The sequence below is a fragment of the Fundulus heteroclitus genome, chromosome 10 (assembly GCF_011125445.2).
Source record: "Fundulus heteroclitus isolate FHET01 chromosome 10, MU-UCD_Fhet_4.1, whole genome shotgun sequence".
Classification (NCBI taxonomy): Eukaryota; Metazoa; Chordata; class Actinopteri; order Cyprinodontiformes; family Fundulidae; genus Fundulus; species Fundulus heteroclitus.
The window spans coordinates 9,657,085-9,675,231 of record NC_046370.1 but is presented as its reverse complement, the minus strand read 5'-3'; the positions used below and the strand labels follow the sequence as shown (position 1 = coordinate 9,675,231).

At 41.4% G+C, this 18,147-nt stretch overlaps 2 protein-coding genes across 5 annotated transcripts in view; one reads left to right on the top strand and one right to left on the bottom strand.

Moving 5' to 3' along the window:
* Positions 1–8,873, top strand: part of LOC105928214 (CDP-diacylglycerol--glycerol-3-phosphate 3-phosphatidyltransferase, mitochondrial) — a 51,883-nt gene extending 43,010 nt beyond the window's left edge. Inside the window, exon 11 of the mRNA XM_012865361.3 lies at positions 7,951–8,873. The gene's annotated coding sequence lies outside the window, so the exon portion shown is untranslated. The remainder of the gene's footprint in view (positions 1–7,950) is intronic.
* Positions 8,874–11,913: 3,040 nt separating this feature from the next.
* LOC105928215 (cytohesin-1) overlaps positions 11,914–18,147 on the bottom strand; it is a 30,057-nt gene continuing 23,823 nt past the window's right edge. For 3 of the 4 annotated variants that reach the window (XM_036141973.1, XM_021317947.2, XM_036141972.1), the window contains exons 7-12: positions 17,508–17,656; positions 16,762–16,873; positions 16,178–16,254; positions 16,009–16,080; positions 14,143–14,297; positions 11,914–12,317 (exon numbers count right to left, since the gene is read on the bottom strand). In XM_036141973.1, the coding sequence (XP_035997866.1) occupies positions 12,242–12,317; positions 14,143–14,297; positions 16,009–16,080; positions 16,178–16,254; positions 16,762–16,873; positions 17,508–17,656 (641 nt within the window). In that variant the 3' untranslated portion in view covers positions 11,914–12,241. Of the gene's footprint in view, positions 12,318–14,142; positions 14,298–16,008; positions 16,081–16,177; positions 16,257–16,760; positions 16,874–17,507; positions 17,657–18,147 lie in introns of all 4 variants that reach the window. The other variant, XM_036141975.1, reaches the window with a different exon arrangement.

Below are 18,147 nucleotides of genomic sequence, written 5' to 3'. Positions count from 1 at the left end.
ACAGGATCAAACATTTACATTGACTTCTACAACACTAATAAGCATAATGAGTTGAAATAGATGGATATCTAAAAGGTGCTGGTCCCCCAACGACAAACGTTTGCACTCCAGACTGCAGTTATCTCTGTCGCTTGTGCTTCTTTTTTCATCGTTTCACAGTTTTTTTTCTTCCACTCAACTTTCTATTCATTGTCGCAGAAACAAACAGGATCAGAACCTGGTTCCTAAACAGTCACCGTTATCAGTGACCGTCTTCTCCTAGACCGTCAGCGCTACTTATTGCCAGTCCACGGTGCAGGAAATAGGAAATGTGGTGTTGGACATGGAGACATGCAGAAATGTTTAAGATTAAATCATCTGTGCGTTAGATATAACAAATCTGAAGCTCCTGTCTTCGGGGGCTGGTGTCCTGCAGCTTTTAGATATAGATCTAGCTCTGGTGTAGATAAAACAATAAAAAGCAATAAAAGACTGTGTGTGCCTTATCTGCTACTCTCCCCCGTTTCCTTTATAAATGTGTTGCTAGCTTGGCTGTATAACCTCTTCCTCATTGGCGCTGTTTCTATTTTCACTTCTTTTTTTTTTTGTTGTTGTTCATTCTTATGTGTAAAGATAAACCGTGAAACGTAATTAAGTTGTAATTTCTTACAAAATAAGTGCGGTCGTCTCACTTTACTGCCGAGCAGCTCAGGGTCACAAGCAAACAACTGCAGGCATAAAGTGCCTGTGACTTTATAGTGTAAACGGGTTTAATAAAAGGGATTTGTTATTCATTGCTAATTGTTCTTTGACCTTATCTAAAGTTCAGATCTAGACCTTTGCACTATGTTAGGGAACCATAACATAACATTTCTGGATTACAGATGCTTTCTTATTGCTCTTACGCAATACTCTAATTGTCTAGGTAGCTGGATTTTGTTTATGTTTTTAATGTCAGGCGTAAAAAAAATCCGTCAAACTCACAAATAAGTGTTTAAAAATGAATAAAAAGTCACTTTTTGAACAGAGTTTCTTGTTTACAGTCCAGATGCACCTTCCAGAATTTTTTTTTTTTAGCTTTTTCTTCCCCTCATTTTTGCTCACACTGTCCATTTTTTTTTTTTGCCGTGTAGACGAAATGCATTCCTCAGCGTTTTGTGCCGGGTTACCAACTCACACATACAGTAAAAACAGGCTGCGGGTTCTTCTCTGAAACGCCTGCAGTCATTGTGGCGATTCCCAAATCCCCGGTCCCGTCCTCCTCTTTTCCCAGAAGCACCGCACGGAGAGCGGGGACAGGGAGTCGGCTGATTCACCGCCCGTCACGAAGTGAGTCAGCGCGGCGATGATTTGACACTTTGGTCCGCGAGTCGTGGCGGGGGGGGGGGGGGGGGGGGGGGACTCGGCGAGGCGAACCCGGCGTGCTCAAACGGGAGAAGTCCTGCTGCCTGTTAAAAGTTCAGCATTTCTCCTCCTGTCGGCTCTGCAGGGAAAGCCGCTCGGTTTCTGAGAACAGGAAGTGTTCGGGAACTGCCAGTAAATGGGTGGTGTCTTATCACTTACCTGAACACTGCCAGGAGATAGAGTAAAATCTGAGTCATCAGCTGCCAGAAGGAAGCGTTTAAAATAGACGGCCGTTCTACCGTGAAGTGCGACAAACACACGCGGATTCTCACACTTGTAAGCGCGGCTGTTTGGGCCCAGCGCTGGAAAACTAAAGAAAAACACGTTTGATTTGTGTCAACATGGCAGATAAAAGTATTCAACAGAGGACGGAGGGCTCAAATCAGGTTTTAATGCAAGATATTCTGCAAAAGGTAGATATAAAAAGTGGACACGAGCCTTTTAAGTTGGTAGAACCTTCGTCACCTTTGATGTGACCTTTAAAAAAGAACAATCTTAAATAAGGCTGCACTGGTCAATTAGTTTTGCCTAACGATGTCTCAGCTGGATCTCACAACAAAAGCTCTGGTATGCAGACGGCTTCCAGAGCATCAGATACAGATCTGTGTCAGGGGGACGTTAGAGGAGATCCCAGGTATTAGACGCACAACAAATCACGGTGCAGATGCTCTCGTAATCCGCCGGAAAGAATTTGACCCAATAGCTGAGACTTGCCTCATTGAGTGATGTGACAAAATGAGGTAATCAGGTAAAACCGCAAATAGGCCGGCAGCAACGTCACAGGAGCTGCAGGTGTTTTTTTTTGCAAACTGGGCTTTGGGTAGGTTGGCTTAAATCTGACATGAAACGCATTCCAACTCTCCTCAGTGCGCGTTGGAAAGCGTGGCACGGTCCGAAGAGACAAAGTTTTAACTTCCAGGAAACGGCAGTAGGGTTCACCGAAAGAACGGCCGGGCCCACAGTGAAGCACGGTGGCGGTAGCATCATGGTTTGGGGAAACCGACTCGTTCTTCATGACGACTCCTATCATGAATTCAAAGAGAGGAAGGACTTCGCCAGAAGACTGAAGTTCTGAAATGGATCTAAATCCGGCTGAAACATAAAAGCTGGTGTGTCTGGAGCTTTTTTTTTCCCAAAAGGAAGAGCAGACAAATATAACAAAGTTAAAATGGTTCATGACTGAGTGCTGCAGCATGAGTTTAAGTTTCTGCACACACCAAATATTACCAAAAGTATTCGCTCCCCATCCTTGACATGTATACAAACTTAAGTGATCCACCCTTTGCAGCTATAACTGCTTCAACTCTTCTGGGAAGGCTGTCCACAAGTTTCTGGAGTGTTTCTGGGAATTTTTGGCCGTTGTTCAATAATCGGGTTTGTGAGGTCAGACACCGATGTTGGAAGAAAAGGCCCGGCTCTCTGTCTCCGCTCTTATTCATCCCAGCGGGGTTCTGTTGGGTTGTGGTCAGGACTCTGTGCCGACCCGTCAAGGTCCTCCTCCTCCATCAATCAATCAATCAATCAATCAATCAATCAATCAAGTTTATTTTATAGCCCTTTACAATAGCCGAACGGTACCCAAAGTGCTTTACAATAGAGCCATAAAACGATACGTAAGACTTACAACACATACAGACACAATAAAAAGGTGCTGTAGTGGTGCAGTGCTGCTGGACGTTAAAAGCCATTTAAAAAAATACATAGAAAGGAGCAGACAGAAGGAGGAACACCTAAGAGACCGTATTACCCAGGTCAGAATTAAATGCTAATTTAAAAAAGCTTCGTTTTTAAAAGGCTGATGTCAGTAGTGCTGCGGATGTCAGGGGTTAGTTTGTTCCACAGTCTGGGAGCAGCGACGGCAAAAGAACGATCGCCCCACTGTTTAAGTCTTGACCTTAATATTAAATCATCTGACCATCCATGTCTCTGTGGTCCTTGCTTTGTGCTCTGGTGTTCCATCATGTTGGAGGAGGAAAGGACCATTTACAAAATGTTCCAGCAAAGGTGGGAACATGAAATTGTCCCAAATGGTCTTGGTGTGCTGAAACTTTCAGAGTTTAATTCACTGGACCTAAAGGCCCAAGGACAGCTCCTGAATAACAACCCCTCACCACAACCATCCCTCCACCAAACTTTACACTTTGGCACAATACAGACAGACAGGCGCCATCAGATGGAGACAAGCGATTCATCCCTGACCTGCTTCCCACCACTGCATCCGACCCTTTGCTTTGCGCTTGGTGACGTAAGTCTCAGTGCAGCTGCTCGATCATGGAAGCCCATTCAGTGACTCTCTACGCAGTTCTTGAGCTAATCTGAAGACCACAGGATGTTTGGAGGTCTGAGGCGGTTTACTCCGTAGAAAGTCGCCGTCCTCTGTGCACTACGCTCCTCAGCATCCGCGGCCCCCTGCAGGGCCGCACTGCAAAAAGGAACTAACAATAAGTAAAATTTTCTTGAAATTAGTGTTTTTTTTCCTTGATATGAGCAGCTAAATAAGACTATTTGCCAATGGAATAAGAGCTTTGCACTTAAAATGAGAACATTTCATCTCCATCATCTTAATTCAAGTGCATGATATCTAATTATCTTATTTTAGGGGTAGAAATACTCATTCCACTGGCAAATAGTCTTATTTAGTTGCTCAAATCAAGGGAAAAATACAAATTTTAAGAAAATTTTACTTACTTTTAGGTCCCTTTTTTGGAGTGCGGATCTACGGGGGACGACCACCTCATGGCTGAGTTGTTGTTGTTTTTTCCAGTCGTTTCCACTTACAAACACCACTGACAGCTGACGGCGAAGTATTTCACAACCGGACTTGCTGCTCAGGTGGCGTCCTATCACAGAACCACACTGGGATTCACTGAGGTATCACAAATGTTTGTAGAGACAGTCTGCCCGCCTAGATGCTTGATTTTGTACACACTGCAAAAACGGATCTAAAAATAAGCAAAATGTTCTTAAACATAGTGTTTTTGTCCTTGATCTGAGCAGGTAAATATGATCATTTGCCAATGGAATTAGGATTTTGACCCCTAAATTAAGATAATTAGACATCCTGCACTTGAAATAAGATGATGGAGATGAATTGTTCCTATTTTAAGTGCACAAATCTTATTCTATTGGCAGATCATCTTATTTACCTGCTCAAATCAAGGACAGATACACTCATTTTAAGAAAATTTTACTTATTTTTAGTTCCGTTTTTGCAGTGCACCTGGGGGCATGGAAATGGTGGGAAGACCTGATTCCATTATTAAGGTGGTTGATGGTGTATAATAGTGTAGAAGCGCCAACATTACTTTATTTTAAAGCAATTCAAGCTCTCAATAAAAGTTCTGAAAATATCTCTGTTATCTCTGCTGTTTTTACATCACCTTGCATTTTAACAGGGGTGTAAACACTTTCTTTTTATCTTCCACAAATATACGAGAAAGGATCGAGGAGAATTAAACAATCGGTTTAATCTTTACAACTTTCCCGAAAACAGGTGATCCAGCTGGGCGTAACCCGATTCATTAAACGTCCTGCTGCGTTTTATCTTTTGAGTCCCTTAGACAAAAAAAAAAAACTTTATTGCATCATTATACGAGGACACATAAAACCAAAAATAGTCCTAAAGCCTTCATAAAAACGTCATAAAAATTGAATCAAGTCGTGAATTAATTCCCGCTCTGATTAAATCATGACGTTAGAAGCCATTAAGCTGTCCCTGTCCGGCTTCTTGTTCAGGGACGTAGCAAAGGCCTAAGAGCGGGTCTGAAATCGTCGTTTTGTGGGATTCATCCTGTTTATTGGGATTCCTCCAGCTGCTGATAAATAGTTTTTGGTACGTTAACGTGATTTAGGTGAGAAGAGGTGTGAATGGGAGTGTTTCTGAATCACATTACGGCCTCCTGTCTGCAGTTTCATTTAATATCAGCGGGTAATTCAGAGAAGTGCGGTTCTTTGAGCTCTTACTGGAAGCCACGGCCATGTTTCCAGCTCCTCTAGTAGAAAAATTATACTTCTACTATTAAATTCAAGCAGTTCAAAAGTTTAAGCACGGTAAATTTCGTCTGGTAGCTGATTTGTAGTCGCCGTGTTCTCCTGTACCTAGCGTGCTTCGAGGATCTCCTGTTTTTGTTTTCTTTACCTTCCTGCTCTTTTGTTTGCTTGTTTGTTTCCCTCTGGCGCCATGATCGACTTCGCTTCCAGTATCTCCTCTATTCTTTTATTTTTTTCCTGAAAGAGGGCAAGACAAAAGGCGTCCTCTGCAACAATGGCCTCGCCTGTGAACGACGTGAAACGACCTGATCGGCAGCTCGCTTCATCTTTTGTTGGGAACTAGTGACAGCAGCTGGAGGCTCCGGTCAGCTGGGTTCAGAGGCAGAGGCCTCCATCCAGGAAGGTGGTGGCTGCTGTTTGTTTGCTGGCCACTGCCCCCTAGTGGCAACACGGCGGTACTCCACAAAGGAGCATCTCGGTCTATTTATTCATTTCATTTCTCTTTGGGATCAATAAAGTAGATTTGAATATAAATATAATCAAAGGCGATTACTTAAAACAGTTAAACCTTCAATTTAGTTTTCTTCTTTGGGTAGTTAGAATATATTTAAGTTAGTTTAGAACCAAAATATGTAATTCATTTTCATTCATTTATTTGAAAATGTTTAGATTACGTTGTTAATTGTTAGAATTTGAGTAATTAAGAATACACCGGGTGCTTGGTGCAGGGCTATTGTTTGGTAAATGTCTGGTGTGTTGATGGGATTTAAATTATTTTTTGACCACTTTTAGAGCTTCAAACAGCAAATTGAGATTATTTTTCGTTCTCAACAAGTTGCAAGACATTTTTTAGTCATTATTTTGTCTATATTATTTCAAGAAATAAATCACATATTTTTTACAAATCAATGAAGTCGGAAGTGCGTGCAAATCAAACCACCTGTTACCACCCACGGCCTATGTTGGAACACTGCAAAAAGGGAACTAAAATTAAGTAAAATTTTCTTGAAATGAGTGCATTTTTTCTTGATTTGAGCAGGTAAACATGATTATTTGCCAATGGAATAGGATTTTTGCCCTTAAAGTAGGAAAAATTCATCTCCATCATCATTTTTCAAGTGCAGAATATCTAATTATCTTATTTTAGGGGTAGAACTACTAATCCCATTGGCAAATACTCTTATTTACCTGCTCAAATCAATGAAAAATACACTAATTTCTAGAAAATTTTACTTACTTTTTAGTTCCCTTTTTGCAGTGAATTTTGTTTTTTTTTGGAACATGGAAGGCCGCGACACCTTCTATTTACACAGTGATATATTCCAGTATTTATGTCTTGTGATTTTGGTGATTATGATTTTATAATGAAAACCTGAAATATGGTTTCTTTGAAAATGAGAGAATAAAAACAGAGATCTTAGCTTACTTTGAGAGCTTTGGCCCTGAGCTGTGCAATAAATGCTCCCGGTATTTGGTCCGGGCTCCGTTTGCATGAATTACTGGAACAATGCAGCGTGGCATGGAGGTCAGGGCTGCACAACATTAGAGAATCTGGTAAATATTTCATCATCAGTTGTGATATGGGGCTCTTCTCTTTTTATCTCTCATCTGGGCTCCCTGACCTTCAGCATTTTGTCGTCTGAGACTCTGGCCAGCTGGCTAAATATTACATTAGCTTGAAAAATGCAAGTTTATAACACTTGGGATATATTAGGCGATTATTTCACACCAAACAATCCTTTTGAGAATTAAATATTTCACAAATGGATACTGGGATGGCGGTTTATTCTTGATATTTGTTGCAGTCCTAATCAAAGTAACCTGCTGAGGTGAATGTTCCCAAGCTCTTACCAGCTGCACCTGTTTCCACCACACTTTTTCCTACTACTCAACTTTCCAGTAGCACTCTTATCAACAACCAGGAACTTTAGAAACTTTTTTTTTTTTTTTAGACAGCGTATGTGCATGCCCGCCGGAGAGAGCTGTCTAGTTTAGTTTTGGCTGTAAAATAACATTTCTGTATCTATTTTTTATTTTCTTTCTTATGCAATCTTGTGAGAAACCAATGTTTTCCAAACCTGTAATCCATATAATTTTAAATAACAGTAAAATGTTCGAAACACTTTTTCTGCGTGAAATGAAAATTAGTTTCGCATTTTTAGTTGAATTACTGAAAAACCAACATAAATTATTGGGATGAACCTTTTATTAAACAATGTGTTGGTCAGAAATAATTTGACTCTAGACGATTATTTCATCCTCTTTCAATTTGTTTGGTTTTTGGAGTTTTCAGGATAAAAGTAATACTTTAATATATATTTCAAACACAACAAAAAAGTAACATAAATATTATCTTACTGTTTTGTAAATGCATCATACACGTCAGGAAACTAAACACGTTTGTTTATTCTGCGTTTTTTTGTTTTTTTTGTTGGATAAATAATAATTTCCTAGCGAGTGACCCTGAAGTCTTTATTTGGCAGCAAATCTTGTCTCAAAGGGACGTAAAGGAAGGAATTTGCTCAGATTGTAGATTATTAGCACAGACATTTGAGCATTTCTTTTTATCGTCCGCAGGAGGTTCTTGTTTGGTTCGGACTCGAAGGTTTTGAGACGAGGTCGGCCCCGGTCCTGCTGAGGAGACGCTCTGAAACACTACAAGGACCATCGGCACGCTGAGCATCGACGTCGCCTCATCGACGTCACCAGACCCGCGCACAGAGGTTGAACCTGAGGGGGGAAAACCTTTCTCGGCTCTTCACTCCGCTTCCATTTTTATATTTCCACCCGACGTCACAAAGACTCTGGATTTCTGCATTTGTACCAACATTTCCAGCAGAGAAAGCTACTGATTATCTCCCCCTTTACCTCCACAAAGCGCTGCATGCATGTTGCAGCCGAACAAAGAGCCGTAATGAAGGCTGTGGCGGTAAGCGGGCGGGCGTGGCGAAGCGCTGCCGTCCCCGGAGGAGCCTTAATAACAGCTCTCACGGTTTGTTTACAGCTCTGCCCAGAGACGCGCGCTCAGTCATGGCGTCTGCGTTATGTTAAATTAAAGGATCTGCTGAGATTTTTAAAAGTGGCTCGACACGTTTGTCTCCTTTTTTGTCTGGAGCAGAATCGAATCTAAAGCTGTATGTGTGAAGAGTAATTTAAGTTATAAAGATCAATGTTTACTGGATCAAATTACCAAAAAAAAGTCAGGAGAAAACTGTTCGTCTGGTGGCTTTTATTTCTCCGCCCAGGTACTAGAAACTCCAAATCCCAGAAACGCAGCGGCTGATATTTTTACAGCTATCCGCTTCAGTTGCAGCAGATTAAAACATTCATCCTCCACGGAAAGAAGATTTTGCTGCTGTTCTGACGTTTGATTCCCAACGAGCTCACTTAGCGCCAGCACTGTGCCTTAAGCGGGAAACTTTAACGACCACCAAGTCGTCGGGGAATTCGCTGCTTTTGCAGTTAACGCGATTCAAGCAGAAATGTTTAAAAAAAAAAAAGTTAGTTTAAAAACCTGCAGTTTAAAGTCCTCTTCAAGGTCCACCAGTTGCTGCACACAGCTAGCCAGCTGGCTGAAATGAGAGCATTATATATATTTCTGTCGCTTTGCAGAAAACATTTTTGCCAGTTTAGAAATATTTTCTGGGTTTTAAAAGCTGCAGCTGACTAAACCCGACTGACCCTCACTAACTTACGTTTCCACCTGCTCGCTCTTTATAGAGGGGCTTATAAGGGAACACATTTTGCTGAAAAGACGTTTACTTGAAAATTAACGCCAGATTTCTCCAGTGTTTGTTACATTTTTTGTTTTGCCTAAGTTAATGTACCAATATCAAAATAATAAACTTTAACTGTCATAATGTTATAGCAGCGTTAGGTGGTGTTACATTTCTGTTTTAAATAAAAAGAATGATTATGTTACACACTTGTTTACATTTTGTGTATTAATGCTGTCCTGTTGTAATTTTACCCCAGGCTTTGATCCTGTGGGCATCCCACACTGCAAAAAGGGAACTAAAAGTAAGTAAACTTTTTTGGAAATTAGTGTATTTTTCCTTGATTTAAGTAGCTAAAAAAAGAATATTTGCCAATGGAATAAGAATTTTGCACTTAAAATAAGAACATTTCATCACCATTATCTTATTTCAAGTGCAGGATATCTAATTATCTTATTTTAGGGGTAAAAATACTCATTCCACTGGCAAATACTATTATTTAGCTGCTCAAATCAAGGGAAAATATTCAAATTTTGAGACAATTTTACTTACTTTTAGTTCCCTTTTTGCAGAGCAGGTCAAAATACATGAAAAGTCTTAAATACAAACTTTTATAGAAATCCCCTAAATCCTTTGTAGCCAATAGGACGGCGTTTTTATCTTCCATTACATTTCATGAGGTTGGAGGATATAGACAGAAGGGGAAGCATGTTTCCTGGAATCCAGGAAGTGTTTAGAGAAGCGATGTTGACCCAGTTTCTGTTTAAAAGCTGACGGTAATTCCAGAAATTCATGGTGCTGTGGGTTAACGAGGCTCCTCCGGCCACTGAAAGACCCACAGCATCACAGATCCTCCATGTATTGATCCCACGTTTGGCTCCAGGCCTCCTGTTTGCTGCCAATAACACTGAGCTATATAATACACCGGAGTGCTAATCACCGTCTGTTTGAACGAGTCGCTTTGAAGCCACCAGCCGCCATATTGGTACTCCCTATTTTCCCCCAGTAACTAGGGAATATGTGCGCTACTTCATCTGAATAACGAAGATTTTCTCATGTTCAGGGGGGGCTTAAGACTTTTAAAATGTCAAATGTCATATACTTTTATGTTATGTTCTAAAAATATCAAGTACTGAGAAAGTCATGTGCGGAAATATTTTGCATTTTATTCATTTAAATATATATGTTTAACATTTATAAATATATAAATAACAATATACAAAAACATATATTTACATATGTGTAAACATATACATATACACATACACACATATATATACATATACACATACACACATATACATATATATATATATATATATATATTTAATATGAATAACATGTAAAATATTTCCGCACCTAATTTCCTAGTAGTTGATAGTGTTAGTACATCCACTGACTGCAGAATTACCTGTGAAATGTTTTCACTCAGCCAGAAAACTGCTTGTTGTTGCAACCAAATCCTATGGGATTCTGTGAGAGTAGGGAGTAGCAAGATGGCGGCCAGTGACTTCAGTTTTATGTTATTATATAGCTCAGTGGCCAATAATCTGAATTGCAACGTCAACGCGGCAAAGCAAACGGTTCCGGGTAAAAGTCCCAGTAGAGACTTAGCAAACTCCACATATTCACATCTGTGTTGGTTAGACAGAAAAGGCTTTTTCGTCGGTTAATCGCTCCCCTCAAAAAGGTAGTCGGCTAGTCGATGGCGCCTGATGGTTGTTATGGAGACCTCAAGATGGCAGCCTTCCCTGCAGCTCCAACAGAGAGCTTCGGCCTCCCTCGCCACCCTGCTTCCTGTAAACCCTCCCAGTCAGTCGTAAAATATAAATACCAGAAATGCTTCAGTTACATTCATTTTATAGACATTGTTGGGGCACCAATTAAATATTGGAATGTTTGATTTTTTTTTTTTTTGTGAGCTTCTGCCAGAGGAGCTAAACGGTAAACTAAGGCTCTTTAGGACCTCCACGTCTGCTTTGGTGGACCAGAGCCACCCGGGTCTACTGCAGGTTCACTGATGCACATGCAGTGTGAAAGTGCGTTACGGCAGTTTCTCATAGAAAAGTTCAAGATCGACCAATAAAGCGGCCAATTTATTCTGACGTTGCCTCTCTAACCAAATCCTGCAGCGTAGAGCCGTGTGGGTGTTGATGATAACCAAGCGGGCCACCGCCGGTTCGCTGCAGGGTACCGGCGTTTTGTTTTTTAGGTCGTGTGTCGCAGCTTGACGGGGAATCTCCCCACTTCCCTCGCGACTCGAGCCTCTGAGCGCTCGAACACAGGATGCGACCAGGTTAGCAGGAAGGAGCAGTAAACCTGAATGCCGACAGCAGAAACTCTGCAGATAAGATCTTTTAACGGTTTAATCTGCATCAACAAGACTGAGCGGTTGGAAAGATCTCAGTGTGTCAAGAGTTTCCAGTCCTAATGTTAGAAAACTTTTCTAATTTCCCCAATTGTTTAATTATCAAATGCATTAAATCCTGTTAAGAGATTTTATTTGCTTATAAACAAGAGAAGGGCGTTAACATTTTTTTTTTTTTTGCAAATTTTTATTGCGAGAAAAAGAAACAATAAATTACAAGAAATCTGAATAAATATTTAACTGTTGCCTTCATTTAAACAGTGCACTGACAGCAGGACAACAGCAGTAAGAAAATGGGGCTTTTTGAAGGGCGAAGCGGGTCCGACTGAAGCTCCAGGCTGCAGGGCGAGTCCTCCGTGGGGTCAGGTCACAAACAAACCTGCTCACTGTAACACACAGCCTGATGAGAACAGTCCAAGATTCTTATTTTTACAACATTTATATCAGAAATGTTCCTTTTTTTCTCCCTACTTGTTCTATTCCAGTTGCAGTAATTTCAGGTTTTACTACATTTCTCTTCTGCAGAAACATTCTGTGGTCTTAATGTTCTGAAGAAGTCGTCGGGTCAATATGACTCACTGAAGCAGATTTATAGTTTTGGTCAGAGTCGAGGGGAGCAGGCCGGGTTCTGATCGGGCTTCTAACGGATCCTGTGACTGACTTTGACGTATGAAGGATCAGGGGCCCTCGGTGCTGAAGGCGGGTCTGTTCATGGTGTGACTGCAGCTGGATTATCGGGTCCAGCTCCAGCAGACCTGAGCTGGTTCTTCATGCCGTCTCAGCCCTACAGCCCCTTCAGGGAGACCTTCTTCTTCCGAGCGGCCAGCATCTCGTAGAACGGGTCTTTGCTGATGGCGGCCCTGTAAGAGGAGACGAAGACGGTGAGGCTGCATCAACCAATCACAAAGTCCGACTCAGGTTCTGATGCGGACCGGACTGGAAGTCACTCCAGACTTTAATTTTAGGGTGCTATGATCTCTGTGGTGCCAAAACTGGACAGAACTGCTGACAGGGTCATAAAATACACTATAAATATAGACTATTGTGGAATTGATTCAACAGATTTGTGTTTTCCCCACAGTCTGGGTGTCAGTGTAGCTTCAGTCGCCACTGTGCTCCATGTTGGAGCCGACCTAGCTTAAGAAACAGAACAGCTAATTCTGTAAGTTTTGTCCCCTCGTGATTAACTTCACCCACAAAGAAAACGTGTTATGAGCCAAATTATCAACAACTCAATTATTATCAAGTCAGCAAACGGAGAGAGATGCGTATTTACTGAAAACCTTTCAGAGCAGCTTTCTAAATCAAAGTTTACTCTCGAGTTGCTCCAACATGGTGAGAGCGGCAAAATATTCAGTGCTTGGAAAAACATCCTAGACATCAGTGCTGGTCGGTGAAATAGGTGCAACAATCTTAAACACTATTGCAGAATATAATATGTAATATAGAATGTAATAATAATGAAATACACTGAGGAAAGTTTCATTTTAGAAAAAAAAAGTTTCTTTACCTTGAAATAAAACAAAACGTCTGCATTCAATCACAAAAAAAGCTCCCTATAAGTTTTCTAAGGGCTTTTAAAAAACAACTTTATTCTCAATAAATGTAGGTTATTTTTTTATTGAGAAGTTTACACTTTTACATTAACCTTTTTACAGTAAAAATGTGTTTACTCAGAACATAAAAGAGAAATGTGTGAATTCTGTGAAAAATAAACTGGGACTAAGGGACGCCATGTTGGTATGCGTTAACTTTCTACTTTATTTTTTATTTATTTCCACAATATTTGGCATTTCATTTGTTATTTTGGTGCTTTACGCTTTGTTTTTGCTGAAATTTGTCAGTAAAAGCCTTCGTGTTCATTTATAATAACAGAGGAAGTACAACACTGCTCATGTGCAGCAGGGGATGAACAAGGAAGCAGCTAACGGCTATTAGCATCTCCCAGTGTAAACGTCTTTATTAATACTGTGATAATAGTGATAATGCTCTTCTTAGCCTCTACAGTCTCAAGTACCAACAACATTATAATAGATTGATTGGTTCTTACCTTGAGGCTGTGTTTCGTTTCCATTTATGAACTGGAAATTAATTTAACCGTGATGTTCTGATATGAGGCTGTTGAAGTTGCTGTACATCAGTTTATTTAATTAATAACTGTTGGTCTTTCATCACGCTGAGCTGCTGCTTTACTGCGAGGCGTTTCAGAGGGTCAGGCTCGCTTCAGCATTATTTTATAGTGATTTATTAGTCGCCATCTGACTTTCTGACAGTTCTGCGGTACTGCCAGTAGATGGCGCCACACCTGTTGCTCATGGCACCCAATGAGGTGATTATTTTTAAGCTCAAAAAGACTATCAGGACGGACGCTTGGTGTATATAGCCTTATTTTATGAAAAACTGGAATTTGGTATAGGCATATAACGTGGCTATGTACCTTTAACCTCAGTTGCTTTGTTGTACAACGTCTTATTACACTTGGGCTCAGTTAATTAGTTGAAAAGAAATACGGTTAAAGAAGTTTGAAGTAAATTTTCCTATGAATTTACAGAGCTCATTTTATGCTCCAAAATTAGAGCTGTAGGGTAGCAAACAGTTCACAGCTAATTTAATTAAAATCACTTGTTTTGTGAAGCTGTTCTGTGTATCGCTCCAATCATCTGCAGCAGAAGAAGAAGTTCTCACTTGATGCTCTTCATCCATTCGTCCTTCTCCTCCGCCGTCGGAGCAGAGATTCTGTAAAACGTGTGGTTTCCCTCAACGACGCGGCCGTCTGCCTCGGTCTTGCAGGCTTTGATCACCTGATCCTTGTTGTTGGGGATGAAGAGCTCGAAGCAGTTCTGGGAGGGAAGATGAACAGGACGGGTCACCGACTTTGTGTCAAGGAACGAAAAAGAAAACATTTGTTCTCTTCACGTCACAGAAAATGTTAAAAATATGGAATATTTCAGGCCATTTGTTTGTAGCATACATGTTAAAAATGCTATGGGAAATTAACCTGGTGACAGTCGAACTCTTAACGCTGGTTTGTCTCTTAATCTGCATCTGGTAAAAACGTCGCACCACAACAGAAGATGATCTAGTTGCAAGTTGGGAAAGCAGAGGAATTTGTGGCGCTGATTGATTAGCAGTCCAAGCCAGTAGCTAGATGCACTTTTCTGCTATCTAATGATTTAATGTTCACCAGTGGAGACAGTTCTGTGTGCCTCTGGTTTACTGAAGTACAAACTGTGCAAATTACCCGTTTACTCCTGTAATTGTGACTTTACTTCATGTCAGAGTTTGATCATTTCTGGTCCTTTCACATGATTCATTCCAGCTAGAGGCAGACCAACGAGTCCATCAGGAATTAAAATCAACAACTCGTTCAGTGATCTGCGCGTCAAATATTGAACATTTTTCTTTCCTTTTCTGAATTTCATTTAGGAGTATCAGAGTGAAGGGGTTTGAATACCAAATGCACTTTTCAGATTAACCATAAATTTTGAAAACCACTTACAATTTTCCTTCAGCTTCACTACTATGTTCACACAAAACCCCAATAGAATAGTAATACATTAACATTTGTGGTTTTAGGGGTATGAATACTTGTACTGAGCATCACTGAGAGCAGAGAACCTGCTAGTCGTAATCTTAAGAAGTTCCTTGCCTGAGAATAAAAGACTTTTCTGGAACATCGATGCATCGCTGGATGACGATAAATGATGTGACCATTCATGACTGTTAAGAGGTCCTCAAGGCTAAAGGTGGTCCAGCTAAACCAAGTTTTCTCTGGTGTTTTGAGACGTAGTCGTCGTCCCTATCCCGGGTCCTCGGGTTCCACAGTCCTGCATGTTTTAGGCCGCGTCCACACAGAGACGTCATCAGGTGTATCCAAAATATTTAGTTGTTTTATACTGTGCCACATAGAGGCAGCGTTTTGGGAGATAATTTCTGAAACGGTCCCAGAGCGGACATGACAGCTGCATGATCAGCACTTCTGAAACAATGATGTTGCATCGCCTCCTCTCACAAAACAAAGATGGCGTCGTCCGGTGTAGCGGCTTGGTTACGGCTGTTGGTGGCGTATTTTCCTTTCCAACGAGCCCGCTGTACGCAGCGTGTCCTCTGCCAACCCACGTAAAGCTCACACTGAACATGCGTAGATGTTTGTTTCTTTGGCGATGCCACAGCGCCACCAACGGGCCTGGCATGCCTACTACAGCCTTTTCAGTTGTGCTGCGACCTCAGATGTGCCTCTGCTCCGCCACGCCTAACTCAGAATATTGCATCTCCTCCTCAGGATGCCATCAGTGCTACGAAAGCCTCTTTATCATCAAAGTGCAGCAGCTACAACCTGCAGTGGAGTGGCCAGTTTATCAAAGCTGGTATTGTATTTAAAACACAAAATTTCATAAACATTTTGAGTCCTCTCAACTGAAAGTATGGCAGAGCTGAATATGAGAAATCTGGGTGTACTTTGTCAACTTCTCATTTTGTTTTTGTATTTTAAACCTGATGAGGCCAGATGTGTCAACCTTACAGTAATAAACTATAAAGTCATCAATTTACCGGTTTCTTTGAGTCATCAACTTCTCTGATACTCAGATTTTCCAGTGGAATGATCCCTCTGGGCTCCTTATCCTTAGAAAAACAAACATAAACAGCACTATAAGAACCGTCTTTACGAGGCGAACGCAGCAGAACCTTTGGTCCACAAACTAAACAAACCAAAACTTACTGTGGTGTATTCAAAGTAGTACAGGCAGTTATCTGTGAGAATAAACCAGCGTCTCTTCCAGGTCTTCACTCGTCCACCTAAGGACAGATTAAACTTCAGAAACCCGACGCAGCAGAAGACAAACCAGCAGGTTAATTAAAGTCCAGCAACTGCAGAAGCTTGGGTTAAAACCTGGGGGCAGCAGCGCCAAGCAGATGCGGATTTCACATCAGGATAAAAAAAAAAAAACAGCAGGAAGCAGAAAAGCGCTGATATTAAAACGCGCCGTCTACGTTTAATCCAGATTGTGGTGAGTGAACGCGCACAGCCGGTGAGAGCAAAGAGGTTCGGGGATCAGGGGAAGCAGCTCTGTGGCAAAGCAGTGCACTGAAGCTGAAAGGTTAAAAAAATAACAACAATACATACCTCCTGGAGTCAAAACCATGAAACACAAACAAGAAGAAAGTCAAGAGTAGATCAACTTTGTTCAGAAATTTAACATAAAGCAACAACAACGTTTTCTGTTGGTTTAATTGAATACGTTTCAGTTCGGTGGGAACATGTTTCAGAGGGTGTGGACGGTGAGACGACAGGCGAACACGCACCGAGTTTCAGCAGCCAGCCCTCTCTGTCGGGGTTGAAGAAGGTGTGTGTGAGGTCGTTACCGTCGTCCTCTGGGATCTTAAAGGGCTCGTTCTTGATGCTGTCGTAGAGGTTCTGCAGAGATGATGATGACACGCGTATGGTCAGGGTATGGATTACAGAGCAAACACAGAAACGGCTTACAGGAAGAGCGCCGCAGGGATCGATTGTGAACAAAGCTGCAGCTGCTCTCTGCGCTGTGATGGAAAAGCTGTGGTTACAGCCTGGACTCTGACCCGCTTTCTGCTCACTTTTATCCTGCTATGGTTACTGGTTCTGTTTGACATTAGCAGGCCTGCAGCAACTCAATAGCTTCGATACAAGCAGCCAAGCAAACTGCAAATACAGTCGCCGTGTGTATGAAAACAAATAACTGTTTGCCCCGTTACAGGACTGCTTCTGATGTTACGGTCTTAAATTCACTTAAACGTTTCGGTTATAATAAAAACAAAAATCTCAAATGATGCTCGATGATCCTCTATGCTCAAACGAGAACATTTGAGCATAGAGGAAAAATGCCGACTTGTGAGTTTTAAAACAGAAGCAGAAACAAAAATGCAGAAAACTAAAGGGTTCTTCAAGCTTTCTCCGGATTAAAAGTCATACAGATGAACAACTCTCTTAAATCTGTCCATGCAGACATATAAACCTGGACAAAGGAAGCCGTTTATCGTGAACATCTTGGTTATCGGGGCAGAACTCGACTCACTCTGAGCAGATCCTCGGGTAGATCGCCTCCGTCGTTGATTCCTCTGTTCATGGCGGTGAATCTCTGCACTGAGGGTTTGTCTCTTACGTTGGGGTTGTGTAGACTCGTGTTCAACATGATCACGGCGAAGGACAACACGTAACAAGTATCTGAAAACAGAGTTTGCATGTCAGGTTTCTGGCTGTGATGTGAATTAAAAATCAAACGTATGAAGTTCCTGATAATAAAGATAATTGCTGCCAGTTGATTCTCCTGGAAATGTTTCTCTCTTACATGCCAACAGCTCTTTACTTTAGATTTAAAATTTACTGATTTTGAGATTGCTGAAGGGAGGAGGACACGAAGAGAGGACACGGGAAGGGAAAGAGTGAAGGGAATACATGCTGAAGGAAAGAAAGGGTGACGAGGAAGGAGGACACAGGGAAGACAACCGCAAGAAAGAAGGAAAAAAAGGGAGGTAGAGTGCATGGGAAATGGAAGGACACAAGGAAGGAAAGAAAAGTGGGAAAGACAAGAAAGCACAGAAGAAATGGAAGACAGAGGGAAGGTTATAAGGGAAGGAGTGAAGGACAACAACAAGGAATGAAAGGAGTAAGGAAGGAGGACATAAAGAGGAAAGGACTGACTGAAACAAGGGTAG